Raw genomic sequence first — 19,989 nt, forward strand, 5'->3', positions numbered from 1 at the left:
CTGAATAAAAATTATTTGTATTTTTATTAGAGGGTTTTATTTTTTAATTATTTGCACGAAGCGGCGCTTGCCGCTGAAATCCGGGTAGGTTTCGACGTGAGCTAGCCCCAAGGTATTGTTCTTGAGCAAATAAATGGAGAGCGGGGGCGGATGGCGGGGATCCACTTCCAGGAATAATTTGCCGTTTTTATCCAGGCATCGGGATGATATGGATAAGATTGTTTTAATCACGGATAACCCCTGCGCGCCCCCGTCGAGAGCCCTTGGGTCCTCGTACCTGGAAAATTAAACGGGGATTACGGAGCGCTTATTTAGGCTTAAAAATCAACAAAACAAAGGCTAAATTGTGCCGACTCTCACGGCCTCAGGCGATTCATCGGCGCAAATTTTAAATAAACAAAAATAATTTCATCTTCAACAAAGAAAAAACAATTTAACACCAGACAACATCTCATCTAACTCGGCTTTTACTCCTTACAACTTAATTTCCTTCTGTAGGTGCTCCATGTCCTCCGTGAAAACATACGGCGGATTTGACACCACCAGGTCGAATTTTTCTTCGCAATTCCACCGCTCTAGTTGGCTCTGGATGATACGAATGCGTTTGTTTAAACCGTTCCTTTGTGCATTTTCTTTTGTCAATTGACACGCCGCCTCCGATTGATCGACGCCGGTCGCTTTTATCTACAACAGAATGGGGTGCAAGCGACCTATTTAATTATTATTGTTACTGTAGTTACAGTATCCTGCTCCTGCAGCAAGGATAACGCAATCGCGCCGCTTCCGCAACATAAGTCCAGGATGTGGAAATCCTTCCGGACGATTTCAGGGAGGATGATGTCGACGAGTTGCTCCGTTTCGGGGCGGGGGATGAACACAGGTGCAGACATCTTCAGGGTTAAGTGGCGGAAGGACCACTCACCCAGAATGTATTGAACAGGAACACTGTTATTATGGTCATTATTATCATTATTATTGTGGTCGTTTCACCTACTGTTTGAGTCGCTGCGAACACAAAGCGTCGATTTGGACGATCTGAGTGGCCGTTAAAGGAGTTTTTTTCAGTCTGTAGATGTCGGAAATCTAAAAAAAAATACAATTTAATAAAAATTATTAATTTTAGACGTAGTTACCCGTGTGGTGCCTAAAACGTGAGCTACAATGTGTTCAGTGGAGGCTACAGGCTCTGAAATCGCCTCAATTTCGAATTTGTGGCGCCAGTGTTCAAACAGCGCGCCGATTGTGGTTTCGTTTTTCTCAGAGCTGCCAACCGAGAAACACACGTTTCCCCTATTAGAGGAAACTAACCTAATTTTCTTGTGAACAATTTTTTCTGCGAGATGCGTGAAATCTGACAGAAAAGAAGCAAAAAATGTCGCGTTCTTACGTAAGTAGAACATTTTTTTTGTATAATTAGTTGTCGAAATCACATTGCGTGAGTTATTTGCACAGAAACGCTGAAAGAGTTTTTTCCGGGTCGCCGCTTCACAGCACTGGAAACGCGGGAAGGTCAAGGCGGGAAATTTAAAACAGTCGATTCAATAACTAACATTATATTGGAGAAAACACAAGAACATATTTTTTCCAATATCATTGTAGTCATAACAACCGGAGTAACAATAATATTGATTGTTGTTGGTTGATAAATACTAAATGGAGCGGCCATGTGCATATCTGTTTTGTTTTAAAAATCGCGACAAGATAAAAACCCATTAATAACAAACATTTATTTATAAATAACGACGTCTTGGACATAATATCAATACTTCCTAATACTTCAAGTCTTGTTAAGTAGAGTGTCTGTTTGCTCCGCTTGTACTTCAGCACTTCCCCGTTTTCGCCTTAACCGGACGATCACAGCCTCCACCGTCCATATAAAGATAGTAGAGAAAGTAATCAAGTTCAAAACGATTATACACAGGGTGTAACTACCCGTCACATCCCTAATCACCCCAATTACCGGCCCCCCAATCAAAATACACAGCCCGTTGACCATCATCTGCAGCCCGGACGCCGACGCCAACTTCTCAATCGGTACATACATCGGGATGACCAAAGACATGTACACCGTCCGGATACCTTTGGCTATACCCAACCCCAGCGCCACACCCAGCAGCACCACGAAGTCATTCGAAATCAAAAGAGCTGAAAAGCATACTTAAAACCCCATTTTTCGGGATAAAACACACTTACAAAACCTGGAGACCATCAAAAGGAACAACGTCACCATGTACATCTGTCTAGACGGTAGTTTGACAAAGTCTCCGATGTAGGGCGCCAGAAACCGGAACACGATATCCGCTATCCCCAAAACTGACATGAACGTGGCGATCTGGTTGGTGTTTAGACCGAACTCGGCGAGAATGAACGCCGTCAGGAGCGAGAAATTGATTTCGGCGAAGACGGCCAGCGAAAGACCCATCATGATATTGACGTAGACGGGGTCTTTGAGGAGATCCAAGTCGAAGAAGCTCACCATGCGGTCGGCGAAGCGCTTCCACGTGCTTTTTTTCTTGATGGGTTTAGTGAGTGGGGAGTTGTAGGGGTTGTGAGTGAGGCTGGGGACTGAGCCCTTTTTCCACGACTGGGAGACAAGGGAGTCTTTGCGGTTGCGGGTCACTACAAACCAAGATTAGGGTTTTCAATGGAAAGATTTTTGGTTTACCTGATTGGATAGACAGGACGCTTCCGTTGAAAGCGGAGTCCAATCCGTACACCGGTCCGTTTTCCAGGTCATCCATTGACGCGTTAGAGTCGACGGAAATCTTGCGTTTGGTTTCGACTTGGGATGCTAAAAAATGCGTGAGGTGGAAGGAAAAAATACAAGTCGAACTCACCGCTTCTTTTTAAGTCGATTTTGGTCTGGGTTTTGTCTTCGTTGTTTGGTTTGTCGACAGGTTCGGGGTTTTCCTCTGGTACCTCTTGTGTTTTCATGTGCCACTTGATTGGTTGGAGCAAACTGGCTGCCACGAACGAGTTAGCAGCGATGCCACCTAGAATGAGGGTGACTCCTTGCACGGTGTGGACTTTGATCAACCCGTTAATCACTTGGGGCATTAATATAGGTCCTAGACCTGTGATCGTCATCGCATATCCCACCGCCTGCCCTTTTTTCTTTCTGAAGTAGCTATTAAGGGCCAAACTGTACGCCGACATGTTCAAGCCGAACCCAATTGCTGAAATCAACGTTTGAGAGTTGATCTTGTCGCTCTCTACTGACTAACCTACTAACATGTAATCAGTCCGTACGTGATGATGAAGTGTGTGAAGGTGCTCGCAAACGACGTGAGGACGATTCCCACTGAAATGAAGCACGACGCTGCTATGGCGACTTTACGGTATCCGAAGATTTTGAGGAGGAGCCCGTTGAGTAAGCCCATGATCATCCCGAAGGCGGCGTTCAGGTTGATAATGAGTGACCCCTCAGTGGCCGATAGCCCCATTTCTTGGAAGGTGTCTTTGAATACCAGTCCGAAACTTTGCATTAAGGGAATGATGACGAGCTGAAAATGTGGATTGGGTTATCTTTGAGTGGGTGATAAGCTTAAGAAATGCAAGGCCGCGGAAACGTTGCGCAACGGGGTGGTTGACACTCACGTTACTAAGAGCGTTGGCCAGGACGATCACCCACCCGTAGCCACCATCTGGTGGTACTTTGACTGTGGTCACCATTTCACTATCACAAACACAAACAGATCGACAGCAATTGTAAGAATGATGATAAGGAGGAGCGATCGGTTTATATACAACTATAGACCCTGAATTGACGCGATGATAATAATTATCTCGGCCGCGAATTTTTTTCAATACGAGTGTGATACAGCAAACACTGGATGCGTTCGGTTTTACGTAATTAGTGACAATCATAATTGGCCGGATTAATTGTTGGCGAGTCACAATTAGATTCAATTGAGGGGCAAACAGCGGCCCGCATGGACACGTTCGGGGACCTTGTCCATCGTTATATAATTTTTGAAGATTTTCGACACATGCAGTGACGGTGCAAGTGTTACGTTATCGATTTGTCATCAACTTAGTAATTCCAACAACGAATAGTGATTAGCGTTATCTGGGAAGAAAGGTAGATCTCCGACAAATAGATTGACGAGTGCTAAAACCACAATTAAATAGTAACCCGTTTGTACATAATTGTATTATATCACTGATAATTACAACCACTTTCGTAACAAAAGTACTACATGTTAAGTACGTGCGTGTGCACAGCCTTGAAAACCAAATTCATCACGCAGTCGTCTTCGTCGCTTCGTTTGTTTGGACGTCCGCGGGTTTCTTCTTGAGGTACTTCTCGAGCGTCCACGCGATGGCCGTAGCGTACGTCATTATGTTAAGAATGTGTAAAGTGATGACGTAGTTCTTCGAGGTATCGCGGATCCAACCGACGACTGGTCCCAGTACCAGGAACAACAAACCGCTGGTTGCTAATTGTAGCCCTGAGGCGGCTGGTAGACGCTCCAGCGGTACGTGGGTGGGAATCACGAGCGCCATGAAGATGGTCCTCAGACCTTTACCGGCGCCGATGATCACCGCCACCACCAATCCGAAGACATACGTTTGGGTGTGCACCAGAACTAAACAATCGTTAGAAGGAGGAGGATAGTTTGATTAAACAAACTTACTTATGCGGCCGAAGGCCATGCTGAGGACACCCACTAAGAAGAAGGTGCGGTTTTCCCAACCGATCTTTCCGGCGATGAACGGAATGAAGAAACGGACCACGATGTCGGTGGCACCAAGCAGCGACATGAACGTCGCGATTTGGTACTTACCGAAATGAAACTCTTCAAGTACCATCGGGGTGATTATGGAGAAGTTGATTTCGACGAAGTTCGCTACGGTTATTCCTAGCATCAAGTTTACGTAGACTGGGTCTTTGAAAAGATCGAAGTCGAAGAAAATGCACACTTTTTGGAAAAATGTCAACTTGTGCGACTTTATCGACTCCGTTTCTTCCTCTTCTTCGTGTTCGTGCTCGTGTTTGTACTCTTCTAGTTTTTTGGCAGCTGTTTTTAGAACGTCCTTCTCGTGATACTCTCCGGGTACTGCAAGCGCGTTCGTGTGATTCTCGTGGTGGTGTTCTTCCTCCTCCTGAATCGTGGGTTTCGACTTTGACGCTTTCCTCTCCTTTTTCCTTTCTTTGCCGTCTTGGACTAGATTAACCGACGAGTTTCTTTTGGAACGAGCTTCCGATAAGTTGGTGTACGACGGTCGTTTGGACATGGCGACGGAACTTTGTCCTGACGGGTACCTGGACGGTCCTTTCGAAGTCCCTCGGTTCGTTTTATTAGACGCCAATGACAATCTCGAACCGGCTAACGACCGATTTTGCGAATACCACCCGTCGTTGGACCGTACCATCATCGGATGCCCGGGATCTATGATTTCGTAACCCGTATTGTGAGGATCGTCTTCGTTGTAGATGTATTGACTCGACAGGAGACTCCTCGACTTGGACGATTTGCTTAACTTGCCTTCGAGAAACTCGGATTCAGCTTTTTTTTCCAAAAACGGTTTCATTTCGCTGGTGCCGTTTTCGACTTCTCTGAATTTCGTGTGCCATTCAACCGGTTGGAGCAGAAGCGAGCACATGAAGGCATGCAGCGCAAACGACGAGAAGACCATGAGGGTTCCTTCCATTCCGTACACTTCTAAAAGAGCCGTGATGATGTAAGGCCACACGATCGGTCCCAAAGCCGTGGTGGTCCACGACAACCCCGTCGCTATCCTCCTCCTGTCCTTGAAGAAGGTATTCAACGCCACGGCATTCGCAGTCTGCGTTATACCGATCCCCGAGCCGTAACACATCGAATAAAAAACAAGGTACGTCCAAAACGACTCGCACATGGTCGAAACGAACAACGACGAAGCCACTAAAAGCGACCCAAACATGGCCACTTGTCTATACGTAAATTTTCTATATATAGGTCCATTCAGCAACCCTGGGACACCACCGAATCAAGATTAAACACCACAACAAAACGTTTGTCGCCCACATACCCACACAAGAGTTGAAAGCTGAATTCAGGTTGATCACAGTCGTCGTCTGGGTGTTGCTGATGTGCAAGTCTTCGAATTTCTGGCGGAAGACTAAGCCGAATTGTTGGAACATGGGAAACGTGCTCAACTGGAAAGAAAATTAGTGGTGGGACGAGCGATGGGGGCAACTTACGTTACTGAAGCCGCAGGCGAAGACCACGAGCCAACCCCAGCCTCCGTCGGGGGGCATGAAGTCGGGGTCGCCCACTCGCAAGCGGCGACGTTTCGGCTCCGACGAGTCTATCTTCACAGTTTTGCTTTTGCTGAGATCCATGGTTGAGGTGCGCTCGACCCTGTACGAGTGTATGAGGTGCAGTGGAAAAGTTTCCGGGTTTTATGGGTGCCTTGTAAGGACGGTTATTGCACGGTGACCAATTTGGGGATAATCTACTACTCGTGATTGTTGAGTTAATCTTTTATCTGATCGCTTTAGAGTGATTGAACAAAGGGATTTTGGGATTTTAACTCAATGCCTGTTTTAATAATTAACGTTTGTATTCGTGTCTTGGTCTTTGGAAAAAAAAAAACGATAAAGTGTAGATCGAGGCCAAGAAGTTCAAAGTCGTAACTAAATTTTTTTTTTTATCTAACTCGTGACAATTTGGATAATTAGTGTTTAGACTTTGTTCTCTTTTTTAACTATTTTGAAAGAAAAACATGGACTGCAGACAAAGGGAAAATTATGTCTCTAAACAAAGACATTGTTTCTTTGATTTAAATTTAGCCTGCCGTCCACTACAAAGCTTTCTAAATGCACTCACCTCTTCACGATCGCTTCGAATTGCTCACTTGTAAAACTCACATCACGTTTGAGGTGAAAATTCCCTCGGTTTTCCCGTCTGCTCGAGGCGATCGACTACCGTCTACTGTGTCCGCGCGTCAAGTATGCTGCGAGATTTTTAAAATGGTGATAATACCAGCGATCGACATAAACGGGTATTATCGCTATTTACAGAGAATCTAATCCAAAAACTTCGGTCAACATCATAATTGGCATCGACGAGAGATGAAGAACTCTTATCTGTTAATATTCGGGCCAGTGGTGTTTTCGCCGATTCAGTTTCAGTTATTAAAATATATTTAATTTCCTATATTGTTCACAACGATTTCACGTGTCGTTTGTCAACAATTAAGGTTTATTGAGGTATTAAAAGTACAATAAATGATGAATGGCTCCACGTTTTGCGTTCGTGGTTTAAATAGTTTTCAAGTTTGTGGATTCTGTCAATGCGGGGACCAATGAGAACGCGGGACGACGCTTTGGGACCGCTCCAAATTATTTATAAGCGAACTTTGCCCCCGTGAATACCTTCGGATAAGAGATTTTTGGGCGATAATTGCGAGATAGATGGATAAAAATGAGATTTATTGGTGTTGATTGACATTTGATCGATTAAAAAAATCCGTCTTGAAATAATTGATTTTGATTTGTATATTACGCGATACTGACGACGGTGGCCTGCACGACGAAACCGGTTACACATAGTCAAAATTATTTATCCTCGTGTAGATAGCGTGGATTTACTTAACCCCCATTTAGAGCATTTTTGCATTTAAATACTCAACATAATTGTGTTTGCTCGGTCCTGATATGATTAGATAAATAACAATAGGTACATGAACGTTGTGCAATAAGATCGACCGCTGTTTACACATTAATGACTAATAATGGCGGTTGTTTTCGATTTTAAAGCACAAACAACCACAAAGATTATTAGTTGTGCATTCGTCCTCTTCTTTTACATTAAAATAGTTATAATAAAACGCGTCTCTGTCGCCAGACTTGAACGATTTACACTGATAAGAATTTTTAAGAACGTTGTAGTTTCAAGTGTATAAAATTTATTATCACCTTTAACATTAATCACAATTTATCTTGCGGAAGACCCTTTTTCCTCTCGTAAACCCAGAAATGGACGACCCACAACACCACACAGAACATGGAAAGGATCGACGCCGTATGCAAAGTGTACACGTAGGAACTACTGACGTCGTGAATGGCACCTTAAACACAAAACTAGAATTCCACCATGACACTAAAATCGCCTTACCAATGATGGGCCCTAATGCTAATGACGTAGCTCCCGTCAGCAACATGTTCAACCCATTCGCCGCCGGCAACTTCTCCAGACTTACATACTTCGGAATTATCACCGACTGGTACACAGCTTTTATCCCTTTCGCCAACCCTATCAAACAAACACACACGAAAATCGTCGACTTGGACGAATAAAAAGCCGCCATTACTGAAACATTCAAATTTAGCGCCATCCCACGCGATTCGTGTTACTTACAAGTCCTGCCAACCGTCGACGTGATTAAAGACATAACATACATAACCCTCGGGGAAACACTGAAATGGTGACCCAGCAACGGCACGACCAACCGGCCGATGATATCGGCGATGGATTGTACCGACAAGGCAAGAGCGACGTCTTTGCGCTCGAACGACGCCAGTTCGGGTAAAATAAACGACATCATGAGGATAATGTTGAGTTCTGACGCGAAGGAAATCGACATGCCGATGATGGCGATCACGTAGGGACGGTCGCTGAGGAGCTCCAAATTGAAAAGGTCGTGGATTTTGGAGTAGAATCCAGTTTTCTGAGTCGGAAGGGTTGTGGATTTGTATACTTGGTCCCGGTCGAGGAGCTCGATTTCCTCCTTCGGGGGTTTAGGGTCGTCGGGGTCGGGTTTTGTGGTGCGTTTGATTGGTTTGAGGAGGAAACAACACGCGATTCCGAGAGTGGATAAGGCGGCCAGTACGAGAACCGTGGATTTGGTGCTTTGCAGGTGTGCCAACAGTTTGTGACACACTTGGGGCATTATTATGTACGAAATACTGGCGCCCGTTACGGAGAAGGAGACGGCCAGAGTCAGTCTTTTTTTGAAGTAGGTGTTGGTAGCTAGGTATGTCGCTGGTAACATGATACCTTGACCAAAACCTGCGCACGATGTATTACTGGTTGCATACTTTGTACATACAGTTATGTACTTACCGACTAGGATAGAGAAAGTGCAAATTAGGACTCCATAGGAGTTGGCAAAGCTGCTCAGGAGGATTCCCGTGCTCATCAGGGTGGTCCCGAAAACGGCGACCCGTCGGAAGTCGTATTTTTTCAATAACGGGCTCCCTAATAACCCCAAGCTACAATAGATGGCGCTGTGTAAATGCAACATGAATGACGTTTCGGCCGACGTTATGCCCATGCTTTTGAACTCTTGTTGGTAAATGATTCCGAAACATTGTACCAGAGGGAGGACTGATATCTGTAATTATACTGATGAGGGGGTGAGGGTTAATTGTCGTCACTTACGTTGATGAGGGTTGTTGCGAGGACGACGACCCAACCGTAGCCTCCGTCCGGGGGCGCGAAATCTTCTCTGTTCTTCTCCATCGCGACGAATGTCACATTTTCTCATTCCTAGCGTCTACAAAAAAGCAATAAACGCTGACGTACATAATGCTGGCTAAAATCTAGATAAGTAGAGTAAATAATGAGTTGTAAAACTAGTATGCGTGAGGACGAAGTCTGCGTTTTGCTTACCGGTTGACACAAATAGCACGACTTCCGGAAATCTGTATAATAGCCGTTGTCATGTTCTAACCACTGATAACGGGCGTTTCGAGTTGTTCGTAGATAACATGGCGCCCCCTACACGCTGTCGTTTTTCCAAAACAATGGACTTCGTAGCGAAAGTTGTTTACCTACGTTCTAACGAATCTAGACTCGCTTTGTATGGTAATGGTTCGATTACTTAATTATCGCGTTGACATTCCATTGTTTGTAAACAACGCGCCGACCTCGAATGACCCTGTGCATTTTATAGGCAACCAGCTTTACACCGTGTATGATTGTTTGCATAGTCTTTATCCCGGGGTTTATCGTTTTCATCTATTTTAAGATGATAATGAGAGGTAATTCGTTTTTCTCACGTATCTCCTGTTACTGTATGTTTAATTGATTTGTCCTGTTTTTGTCAGTCGCATTAATTTGAGCCTGGGTGGTAAATTAAATGCCGTCAGCATTTGGGTCTTCATTAGTAATTCAAATGGGTTGACTCAATTACGGAACGTGTATGAGGGATTTTACTTAATATGTTAAGCGAAGATGGATGATACAATTTATCGTATATTATATTTGCATAAGGTTGAAACGAATTTATGGGTGACGTCTTCGACCCGATAACTTCGCCGGAGTTATGTTGCTAATTACGCTTCAAGGTGAAGCGCATTACAAATGGTGGTTTAGAAATCGGCAATTACTACTTTAAAGTTTTAAATGTGCTTCAAGAACATCTTGAAAACTTAACAAAAGTTAATTAAGTTGAAATTAATTAACAGCGGCGCGAAATCACATTTGAATAATTTAAATTTAAGAAAGAAAACAAAAAAGAATTCAAGTCATAAATCCTTAAACATAGGCAACCAGGTAACGCTTGCTGGATAGTTGGACAATTAGTAGGGCTAGGGATTTTAGTTAGAGGGTTGGTGGTTAGACAGAGGGCGGCATGGCGGAGGGTCAGTCTGAATGTGTTTTTGTGAATATAAACACACGGTAAGAGCTAGTTTAAATTAGTTGGTTTGGTAATGAATAAAAGGGAGGAAGCCTTTGTTTAACGACAATCAATCGTAACTTCTATGACGACACAGTTTCGCCAAACCGCGCAGCTAATTCTTGCGGCCTTTTAATCGGAAAAAAGTGCGGACTTTCGTTCAATGCGTAACATGTGCTGTAAATTTGTTTTATTGTTTGTAAATGAACCAATCAAGTTAGTTTTCTTAATCATCAGTAGAGAGCGGATTTTATGAAATTTGCATATCCGTTATTTTTTGCATATAAGTCTTGATATTTAATATGTGAACAAATCATGCTAATTAAAAAAGAATACAGCTATAAAAAAATGCATATTTGCATATATTTGCTTTCTGCTGCATATTTCACGTAACAAGTGCATATTTTGCATTTTTATCAATTTTTGTGCTAATTAAAAAAAAAAAAATGATTGTCATTCTATCGGTATTTGTCTAGAAAGACGAAATTTCATGAATCTTTCTATTGCAAATATTGTCCTGAGCTTCAAATAACTAGAAAAGGTTTGGGTTTTATGATAGTTTGGAGGTAAAATCGGGCCCTAATTACTCTTGGTAGTACCGTTCATTCCCAATATTTTTGTTCGTTACTTAAGTGTATTAATGGTATGTTTTATGGTGGTCAAAGGGACGTTATCCTATTATTTTTCATCGTGAGTTTGCATTGAAAGCATTTAAAGTGATCCAGGTGTGTCAATATGTCGAAGATAACTCAAATTAATTTATAGATTAAACCTTTTCCTGAACTTATTCTTCAAGAAGAAACTGTGTTTTTTCGCGCCTGCTCTAAACCGGCAAGTATTTTTACATCTGTGGACGTAGTACGCAGTTTTTCTATTAACAAATACATATTTTAGAATCACCCGATTTTTTTTTTTAATTCGAAAAATATTTAAAAATAAATTGTTACCAAAGTAGTAATTAAATAGTCGATTACTACCATTTTTTAATTTGTTCTGTTTATATTTATTTTTTAGTATAAGAATATTATTCTTAAAAATGTGATTTATGTGTTAGTGAGATGTAATTAAACACTTTGCATTGTGATTTATGTTTTTTTGTAATAAAACATAAGCTCGGAAAACCTGTTTTTGTAATTTGTAAATAAATTTAGTTCGGTTATTACGCTTTTTTTTTAATTTTTGGAGCATATGCAACTGCATATCTTTGCATATATTAAGAAAGTTACTGCATATTTGCATAAATTTGATGCATATCATATGAACATATTTCCTAAAATTTTGCTGCATATTTTCCGCTCTCTAATCATCAGCTAGTGCCAACACAATTTAACAATCAGGATTTTGGGGCTGAGGAGTTAATCTTCACAGCTTCTTTCCTCCTGAGAGGGGTGCTATTTTAGCCCCTCCAAAAAAATTTTGTCCATTATTTCTTCGCTCTCGACTCACACGCAGTGTATGCTCACTTTAAAAAAGAACGTCTTCCCGCCACTTTTCAAAAAAAAAAAACACAACGTAGTTTCCCATTTGTTAGACGATCGCACAATTTTGAATTTTTGAATTTTTCGCAGGCCTTTCAAACTTTTTCAAGGTCAATTAAAGGCGGGAAGTTTGGGTTATCAGAATATTAAAAAACTAAAGACGTCAAATTGTTTTTTTAGATTAATCTCACTTGAAATGTGCACTGCGATAGCTACTTTATCTGGCCTTGAATAATCACTCCTATTTTTAACAAAAAAAAAGTTAACGTAAATATATTTATGATAATGACGTCACCAAAAATGAGCTCGAAAACACTTAGTACATTGGTTTTGCTATGGTTTATTATTATGGGGTTAACAGTAACAGATGTTTTTGACGTTAATGTTGCACAATATCACCATGACAACTTCGATACATACACTCAAGACAATATGTGCGCTATAACAAAATCCTTCAATAAATTAAGGTGAAGATCATCGGTTTAATGTGTTCGAGATTTTATGTGGATAATTTATACCCAAAGTCAATAATCGCCCTCAGACTTTCTCAAATATAAATAAATTCGTTCGGTCGTAAAAGCAAATTCAAGGTTTCAGTCTAAAACACGGAATAAAACTCCTAGAAGTGTCTTTCGTCAAAAAATGACATCATTGCCGAGTCTCACGTAACGATTGTAATCAGGCTTCCCTCATTAACGGTCATGTAAATGACTAACAAAGTCTGTCGGACTTCAACCTTTAACACTGACCATAAAATTAACCAGCACAAAAAAACTCGTCGACCTGCTGATCTTTACTCGATAACAAAATTATTTATACTCGACCGACAACAATTAATAGTTAAGTAAATTCTGCGATCGGGAGTTACATCACTTTGTACACTCCCACGGATCATATAAATAAAGCAAATACATCAATCGCCTTTTATGTTTAAAGTAAATTTCCATGATTATTAGTACGGTACATTATACCACAAAGCACGTGCTATTTGTCATTTGGGACATTTAATGGGCTTTTGTTACGTGTACCACGTCGGTCTTGTTACTGAGATTTAAAATCGATGCTTGATTTAATTAACCCTATTGTAATAATTAATGGCCCGAATGCAAATATTGATCGTGTGACGTTTCATATTGAAATTTTTGATTCGTCGGTGTGAAAGTTGTCACAAAAATAGACTTGTGTACAGTGCGTGGTGTTGATTTTGATTAATTGCTCGTTAGCGCTGGTGATATAATGAAACTATTTACTATAATCCTCTTAGCGAGGATTGACGTTGGATGGTTGTAAACAGGTGATCGGAGAATGATCGGTCCTCAAACTTTTGATTAATCGAAGATCGTACTCCTGATTAAACTTAGTATCTAATCGTATTGTACTTGCACTTGTAACTCACGTCAAAGCGTCGATTTATTCGCATGTCATAAACAACAATTAGCATTGTTTTTTGTGATTACAACTAGTTATCGCGTCGTATGAGCGACTGTTTTTGTCGGTATCGGCCACATTTGTGTTATATTGTGTAACTAGTGAGTCAACATTTTGAGAATCGCTGTTCGCGTTTTAATAAATGACCCGCGATGGGTCCGCAAGTACTAGTGGTGCGATGGTGCTGCATGGGAACGCCAGCAGGTTCCAAAATGTTACCTTTGTAGTGTTTAGGACTTTTTAATGAATTAATTTTTTTTTTCGAAAACGTCTCAGGTTCGTATAATTTTTTTTTCTGCGGTATCGAAATTTCTCGCTCGTACCAGTCGCGACCAAACAAAAAAGTCCATTGCTCCCATCGATCGTCCCCTCCCTCGACCCCCGAATCGCTCGCCGCCCCAGAGACAGTGCTTCATGGGAATTTTCCTACCGCAACCGGGGGTCGCAACCCACACCCCCGATCCATAAATCCAAGGCCGTCATACCTAAACAAACGAATGATCGAATTCGGCTTCGGACAGTTCGGGATCCCTTTGATAATCAGCTGTGGTTTAGCCACCACGTGGTCTGCGCGTGAACAGAACGCGTCACGTGACGTCTTTGCATGGGATCGATGATGGGATGGAATTCCGTCCAAAGTCGACCGGCCCAGAGAGACGAACCGAGTCGCTAAGGTCTGAACCGGTCGGTCGTTCGAGCAAGTAAAGTGCCCTCACGTGAGATGAGTATGTATTTTTGCTTTTCTTGCATGATTCGAGAGTGCTTTTTGAACGAGCTCAACGATTTTCGCGAGCTTTTAGTCTAGGCGCCCTAATTGCGGTCGCAATGCGATGGCGGCGCCCCAGCGCCGCCCCAGATTGTCCATTGACCTTTTGCCGTCCCCGTAAATCCCAAAACGTCTCAAAGCCCTCGACCCGTTTCGATTTTTTTCACCTGAGGGTGGTGCGCGCAGCTCACCTTGACCTTCGTTTGCATCTAGATAAAAGCTCGACCAAAAATAGCCGAGCTTTCAGCGAATTCATTCATGGCCGCAATGGCGTGCTGGAAATCCGTTCCCCGGAATTAGCTCGCCACCCGAGTCCGGGAATTCCTCGAAAAATCGCGACGTCGCTGCACTTCCGCAACGAGGGCACGACCTAATCCCCATTATTTATCGATTGTGTCGAAGGTCGCCATTATCTCGGACTGCGCCTCGCTCACCCGACCCGAGTCGGCTTGATTTGTTTTGGTGACGGCTAGAAAATGCTAATTTCGCACGTACGAAAAAATGCTAAAGTTCTATCACGTGGTGGGCGCGTGGCTGGTTGAAAGTCGCGGCGGACGAAGAAATTTTAACCAAGGTTCTTTTTGTTTTGGTCGCACTGCTGAGACGAATGGTGTGTTTCCAGGTTGGCCAGTACCATGTTCGCGGAAACAAAGAAAATGGTCCCTCCAGATGGCGGATGGGGGTGGGTCGTCGTCATAGGAGTCAGCGTCGTCAACGTAAGTGGACTTTGTATGGGAATTTGGGGGAAGCTTGTGAGATCAGATACTGAGCGTTCGTGGTTTTACTGCACCCGATAAAACGGTATTCACGAGTGCTCGTTTTTAATAATCGCCTCAAATGGGTCTCTTTATGGTAGCAAGTCTCATAAAGAGTCGGCACGTAACCACAATCCGAGAAAAAATGAATACTGATTTTTTTATGGGTTGAGGTGTGCAGAAAAGCCAGGAGTCGCTTTACCATAGAGGCATTTTTACAACCCTCTACGGACAATTATCGTTATAGAATGGGTACATTAATATATAATAATAATATAATATAATAAAACTTTGGATTGTAATTGATCATTTATTGTCGGTGACCCACTTTCAGATGTATCACGACCACCTATGACCGTGGGCAATATATTTTTTTGTTATCGGCCGTGGCACAACTACAGATTTGTTCTTTTTAAAAAAATTTAATTTCCATTGTGCAAAAAACACGTGCCAAGGTTGACTGTGTTTTGTTCTATAAATTACACTCCTCAACCGTTGATAAGTTTGCGATTGATTGTTTCCTTATCTTGGTAACAAATTTAACTTAGAAATCTTTTTGCGCAAATTTTCTATCCTTTAGAAGCGTAACCAAACGAAAACTGTTACAGTTATGCACGAGATCGATCGAACCATCCTTCGGTTTGTTGTTCGGCGACTTACTGAAAGACCTGGAGGTTGAGACGACCGGGGCGGCATTGATTATGAGCACCCTGGACGCCCTCATCAACTTTTCGGGACTTTTCGTAGGACCCTTAATTCGTGCCTTTTCTTATCGTAAAGTCTCGCTTGTCGGTTCGGCTCTTTGCGCCCTAGGGTTGATCCTCACTTACCCCGCCAACAGTATGGCGCACATCCTTGCTACGTACAGTATTATCAACGGTGAGTGCCGGGAATTAGTAGTAACGCTTTGGACTGACCCCTCCGATTTTGTCCCTCAGGTTTAGGTGTAGGTTTAACCGCATCGTCTACTTTCGTCGCCCTCAACAATTACTTCGTGAAGCGTCGCGGTCAAGCCGTCGGTCTCTCTCTTGCCGGTACGGCCTTCGGTATGATGTTAATGCCGCAAGCCGTCAAATTCCTTCTGGAGGCGTACGATTTTCGAGGAACGATTTTGATTTTGGGAGCTTTCGCACTTAACGCCATCGTCGGATCGACGCTCCTGCAACCGGCAAAGTGGCACTTCGTCCCGGAGTTCAAAGACGAAGAAGAGGCGTACCATCAGGTAGGAAAACTCCTGGAGATGCCTTTGTGTGTCTTTGTCGTATTTCGTATAGCTAATAATGAGTGTGTTTACTGCTGCAGAGAATATCCTTCTTTTTCGATTCTAATGAGGTAAATGGAGCTTGTTTAGGTGTAGATGTTTTTGCATGGTTTTGCTTGGTGGGCTTGGGTTGGGTAGTGCTTTCGGTTCTATAACTAGCTAGATCTGAGTGAGTATATTTTGTGTCGGATTTTCTTAATTAAACACACGATCAAGTATCCTGGAGGTTCGTACGATTACAAAAGTAGGTCGATTTTTCCGATTAAGCATTCTATCTGGGTCATTCTCGCTATCTGGGTTAGTAGCTTTACTGAGCCATCTCCCTTTCGACAGGAAATGGAGACCATCAAGGAAACTGACGACGAAGACCTAGATCTACACGAGGCTAAAACTCTAATCGATACCAAAGGCATGTCCGAATTGGCCGTGAGGACCTTGGAAGAATTGACCAAGCCCGGACTGGCGCGCAAATCGACTTTTCCTCGCAACTTCTCCACAATGAGCTTCTCCAACAACAAGCGCCGCAAACCCTCCCAGGACTCCATAGTCTCCAGCTACTCCCGGTTGGATTTCACCGGTTCTAGTCTTCAGCTTCACTTAGAGGTACGACCCCCGACATCCCCAAAAACCACACGCGTCAGTGGTGTTTTTTTTAGCAAACCGAGTCCGACTTGAGCGCCTCCTCCTCGGCGCACCTCCGCCGTAACATGTCCTACCCCGGCGTCCAGTTGACCTCCCACAAGAAAATCCTAGCCGAATTCGCGCGCTCGCCGCCGCGCTTCCGCCCGCAGAAGAAAAAGAACGTGTGGCAGAAGATCGTCACCTTCATGGACTTCGATCTGCTGAAAGACCCGATCTACCTTAACCTGGTCTTCGGGCTGTCGATCTTCTACGTCGCCGAGCAGAACTTCAAGATGGTAACGCCGTTCTTCTTCAACAGCATCGGCTACGGGAAGTCGGACGTCGCTCTATTTTTATCCGTCCAAGCGTTCACCGACATTCTGGCCAGGCTGATCCTGCCGCCCATCTGTGACAGGATCAACGTGTCCAAGCGGACGCTCTTCATGACCGGGATTTTTGTTTTGGGTATCTGCAGATCAGGTAAATATCTGGGGTGGGAATGACAGTTTCAAGGGCGGCTGGCGGCGAAGATTTTCATGGTTAATTGAGTCTTTCGAAACAGTATGTGTGGTTCATGTTGCTGCCTTAAGTGTCGGCGGCAGCCGCCTTTGCGACCGATCCACAAAACAAATAAATTCTCTCCAATGCTTTAGGATTAGGTACAGGTCAGGTCCCCTGTTCGTTTTTTGTTGGTTAGAGTCGTCATTTCATTTGAACTTTCCGAACGAACTGTTTCATTTTCTATTTTTTCTTCGTTTGGTTTTTTTATTATTTTGTTACCGTTTCGGTGCTGATGGATAAGCGTCTCACATGTATTAGGTGCGACACGTAGAGTTTAGGGGGGTTGTGTAATGTTTCGCGATGAAGTCGGGGGTTGGCGGATTCGGGACACGTTTCACGGTGATCTATTTTTTTGGGGGATGGTAGAAGCATGGGTCACGTTTCGGAAGGGAACGGCGATATCAGGGTGGAATTAAGTAATTTTTTGCGAGCTTATCTAAACGTTGAGGGACATAATGAATTCAATTGGCGTTCTAAGGGCGGGGTGATGAATTTTAATGTAGTCTGATAGGTGGGACAGTTACTAGGGTTGAGAAACTAAAATAGAATCAGTTGGAATGAACTCCAAAAAGAACGAGAGTCAAGTTTTAAAAGTGTAAATTTTAAGAATTGTCACCGAAAGGCACAAAAATTCGTCGTAAGACAGAAGGCGATTTTTTATTTAATAATAACTGAGCTGGTAGTGGTCACTGCTCGAGCAGGACCCGACTCCAGCTGAATATAGCGACTAGACGCACGGTTTCTATGGCAACGGTGTAAACAAAACGTCTAAATGAGGCATAATTTGGTCTCCGCTTTTATCAGCACTTCAGCAACGTATCATATATCCAAGACAAATCTTTAGATGTAAGTTTTGATACATTTTATACAAACGGAGCGTGATAAAAAATTAGTTTTGATAACTATGACACAAATTTTCCTGCCGTTTTTTGTGTAGATATTTCACGGTTAGATTTTTATTTCGATTTTTAAATGGCCCGGAGATTTTGAAAGCTGTAGAGTTCTTGAAAATCAATTTTGCAATCTAAAAATGATCACACGTTAGGAGAAAACGAAACGTGAGAAGCAGCAACATTTATATCCGTAGAGTGATAATAATTCAAAATTGTTTTTTTGTTGTCGTACGTTATATTTTTGGCTTTTGGTTTTTGTGGTGGTCGGAGTGTTGCTGGTTCTGGCACCTAATCCACGTGAGTTCTCGGCGCGCTGGGGAGGAGTCGTATCGTTTGTTATGATTTCGTCCCAGAGTTTAAGTCTAGCTCGTAAACTTGTGCCTGTTTTGAATATGTATTCTAATATTCTTATGACTTTTTTGTTGGCAGCGGAAGGAGCCAAAGACTAGGTAACCCCCAAAATCATAGAAAAGTAAGCTTTCAAAAACTATAAGGCATACAGTTATTTTCTCATCATTATTTTTTGTTTTTAATTTCGAAAAAAATTCCTGCAGGACTTTGTGGTTTTCTTTTGATTTTCAATTGCTTATAAAGGACGATTTTTATTGTTTGGAAGTTTTTGTTTTGTTCACAGCACAGAGTCACTTTTAAGTATAGTGAACGTTTGGTGTAACACTGTTATTTCTGTTTCTTACAGTCCTCGCTGAACAGACCGATTGGACTATGATTATGGTTTGGTTGGTAATTTGTGGCTTCTTCAGGGGCGCGGCCCTCATCAATTTTACTATCACTATATCTGAGTATTCGTCGCTAGAGAAATTGCCGGCGGCCTTCGGACTACACATGGTGGGAAAGGGGCTTTTCGTAGTCGCCATCGGGCCCCTCCTAGGTGAGTCGCTTCATTCCGCAAAACGTACCCTCAATAATTTTTTTTCATCTTTCAAACAGGAATCATAAGAGACACGACCAAGAGCTTTCCGATTTGTCTTCATTCGCAGACTTGTCTTATTTTCATTTGCTGTGTGGCTTGGAGCATCGAATATGCTTTTAGGTTTTTCAGAACAAGGAGCGTCGAATCGGACACGGATACGACGACCACATGACAAACGGATCTCGACTGTCAGAGTCGCTGAAGGTGGAAAGAAGAAGGAACAAGAAGAGAAACTTTAGTTTAATTTTTTTTCAAGTCGGGTTTTTTCTTTTGTTTCGGAAAAGGCTGTTTATTTGTATTCTCGAGCCTTGAAACGACCTTTTATGATATTCTCAGTGTGATACGATTAGGTTTAATGAGACTGAATCTGTGAGTATAGTGTTCCATAAGATACTATTGCTATAAGATACTATCATTGTACTCTACTTCATGTAGACCAATTTGTATATAGTTTTAATGACTTAGTAGATCCAGATGTATTAATGACTTTTGATCAATGGTTTTTATATAAAAGAAATAAAATGAGTGAAATTTATACGATTTTTGAACTTTGAAACAACCTTTTATGACGGTGTCACTGCGAGTGTAAGGTTTCGGAATATATTATTATCAACAGTTTGTATAATTAAATATCACTGGGGATCCAGATGTAGGTATTAGTTATTTTTAATCAGTGTTTTTTAT

The 19,989-nt window shown here is 42.5% G+C and overlaps 4 protein-coding genes across 8 annotated transcripts; 1 reads left to right on the forward strand and 3 right to left on the reverse strand.

Annotated features, from left to right (window-relative positions):
* Nucleotides 1–5: 5 nt before the first annotated feature.
* On the reverse strand, nucleotides 6–1,626 carry LOC135124441 (MTRF1L release factor glutamine methyltransferase-like). Its single transcript, XM_064049500.1, has 5 exons — nucleotides 1,134–1,626; nucleotides 995–1,083; nucleotides 741–945; nucleotides 479–684; nucleotides 6–277 (listed from the first exon to the last, which is right to left on the reverse strand). Exons 1-5 carry the CDS (start codon nucleotides 1,398–1,400, stop codon nucleotides 37–39), a joined length of 1,008 nt encoding a protein of 335 aa, XP_063905570.1. The 5' UTR covers nucleotides 1,401–1,626; the 3' UTR covers nucleotides 6–36.
* LOC135124407 (monocarboxylate transporter 7) lies at nucleotides 1,297–19,840 on the forward strand. Of its 5 annotated transcripts, none has more exons than XM_064049473.1 (9): nucleotides 1,297–1,387; nucleotides 14,906–14,999; nucleotides 15,647–15,917; nucleotides 15,977–16,260; nucleotides 16,341–16,370; nucleotides 16,633–16,902; nucleotides 16,956–17,400; nucleotides 19,072–19,263; nucleotides 19,323–19,840. In XM_064049473.1, exons 2-9 carry the CDS (start codon nucleotides 14,919–14,921, stop codon nucleotides 19,475–19,477), a joined length of 1,728 nt encoding a protein of 575 aa, XP_063905543.1. In that variant the 5' UTR covers nucleotides 1,297–1,387; nucleotides 14,906–14,918; the 3' UTR covers nucleotides 19,478–19,840. The 5 variants fall into 5 exon arrangements, with proteins under 5 accessions (XP_063905543.1, XP_063905535.1, XP_063905558.1 ...); XM_064049465.1 differs by lacking the exon at nucleotides 1,297–1,387 and adding an exon at nucleotides 13,559–13,793; XM_064049488.1 differs by lacking the exons at nucleotides 1,297–1,387; nucleotides 19,323–19,840 and adding exons at nucleotides 13,841–14,242; nucleotides 18,804–18,846 and having other exon boundaries at nucleotides 19,072–19,104.
* LOC135124397 (monocarboxylate transporter 9-like) lies at nucleotides 1,713–4,031 on the reverse strand. The gene is made up of 6 exons (XM_064049447.1): nucleotides 3,598–4,031; nucleotides 3,233–3,503; nucleotides 2,838–3,176; nucleotides 2,666–2,791; nucleotides 2,194–2,619; nucleotides 1,713–2,145 (listed from the first exon to the last, which is right to left on the reverse strand). The coding sequence occupies exons 1-6, from the start codon at nucleotides 3,865–3,867 to the stop codon at nucleotides 1,778–1,780; spliced, it is 1,800 nt and encodes a 599-aa protein (XP_063905517.1). The 5' UTR covers nucleotides 3,868–4,031; the 3' UTR covers nucleotides 1,713–1,777.
* Nucleotides 4,136–9,818, reverse strand: LOC135119347 (uncharacterized). Its single transcript, XM_064050038.1, has 12 exons — nucleotides 9,603–9,818; nucleotides 9,372–9,486; nucleotides 9,054–9,324; nucleotides 8,349–8,999; nucleotides 8,106–8,300; nucleotides 7,923–8,058; nucleotides 7,347–7,461; nucleotides 6,816–6,910; nucleotides 6,188–6,347; nucleotides 6,016–6,142; nucleotides 4,638–5,957; nucleotides 4,136–4,589 (listed from the first exon to the last, which is right to left on the reverse strand). The coding sequence occupies exons 2-12, from the start codon at nucleotides 9,450–9,452 to the stop codon at nucleotides 4,243–4,245; spliced, it is 3,498 nt and encodes a 1,165-aa protein (XP_063906108.1). The 5' UTR covers nucleotides 9,453–9,486; nucleotides 9,603–9,818; the 3' UTR covers nucleotides 4,136–4,242.
* Nucleotides 19,841–19,989: the final 149 nt, after the last annotated feature.

Source organism: Zophobas morio, unplaced genomic scaffold (genome assembly GCF_036711695.1).
Source record: "Zophobas morio isolate AGI-343-1 ecotype UQ-CSIRO unplaced genomic scaffold, CSIRO_AGI_Zmor_V1 ptg000002l, whole genome shotgun sequence".
Taxonomy (NCBI): Eukaryota; Metazoa; Arthropoda; class Insecta; order Coleoptera; family Tenebrionidae; genus Zophobas; species Zophobas morio.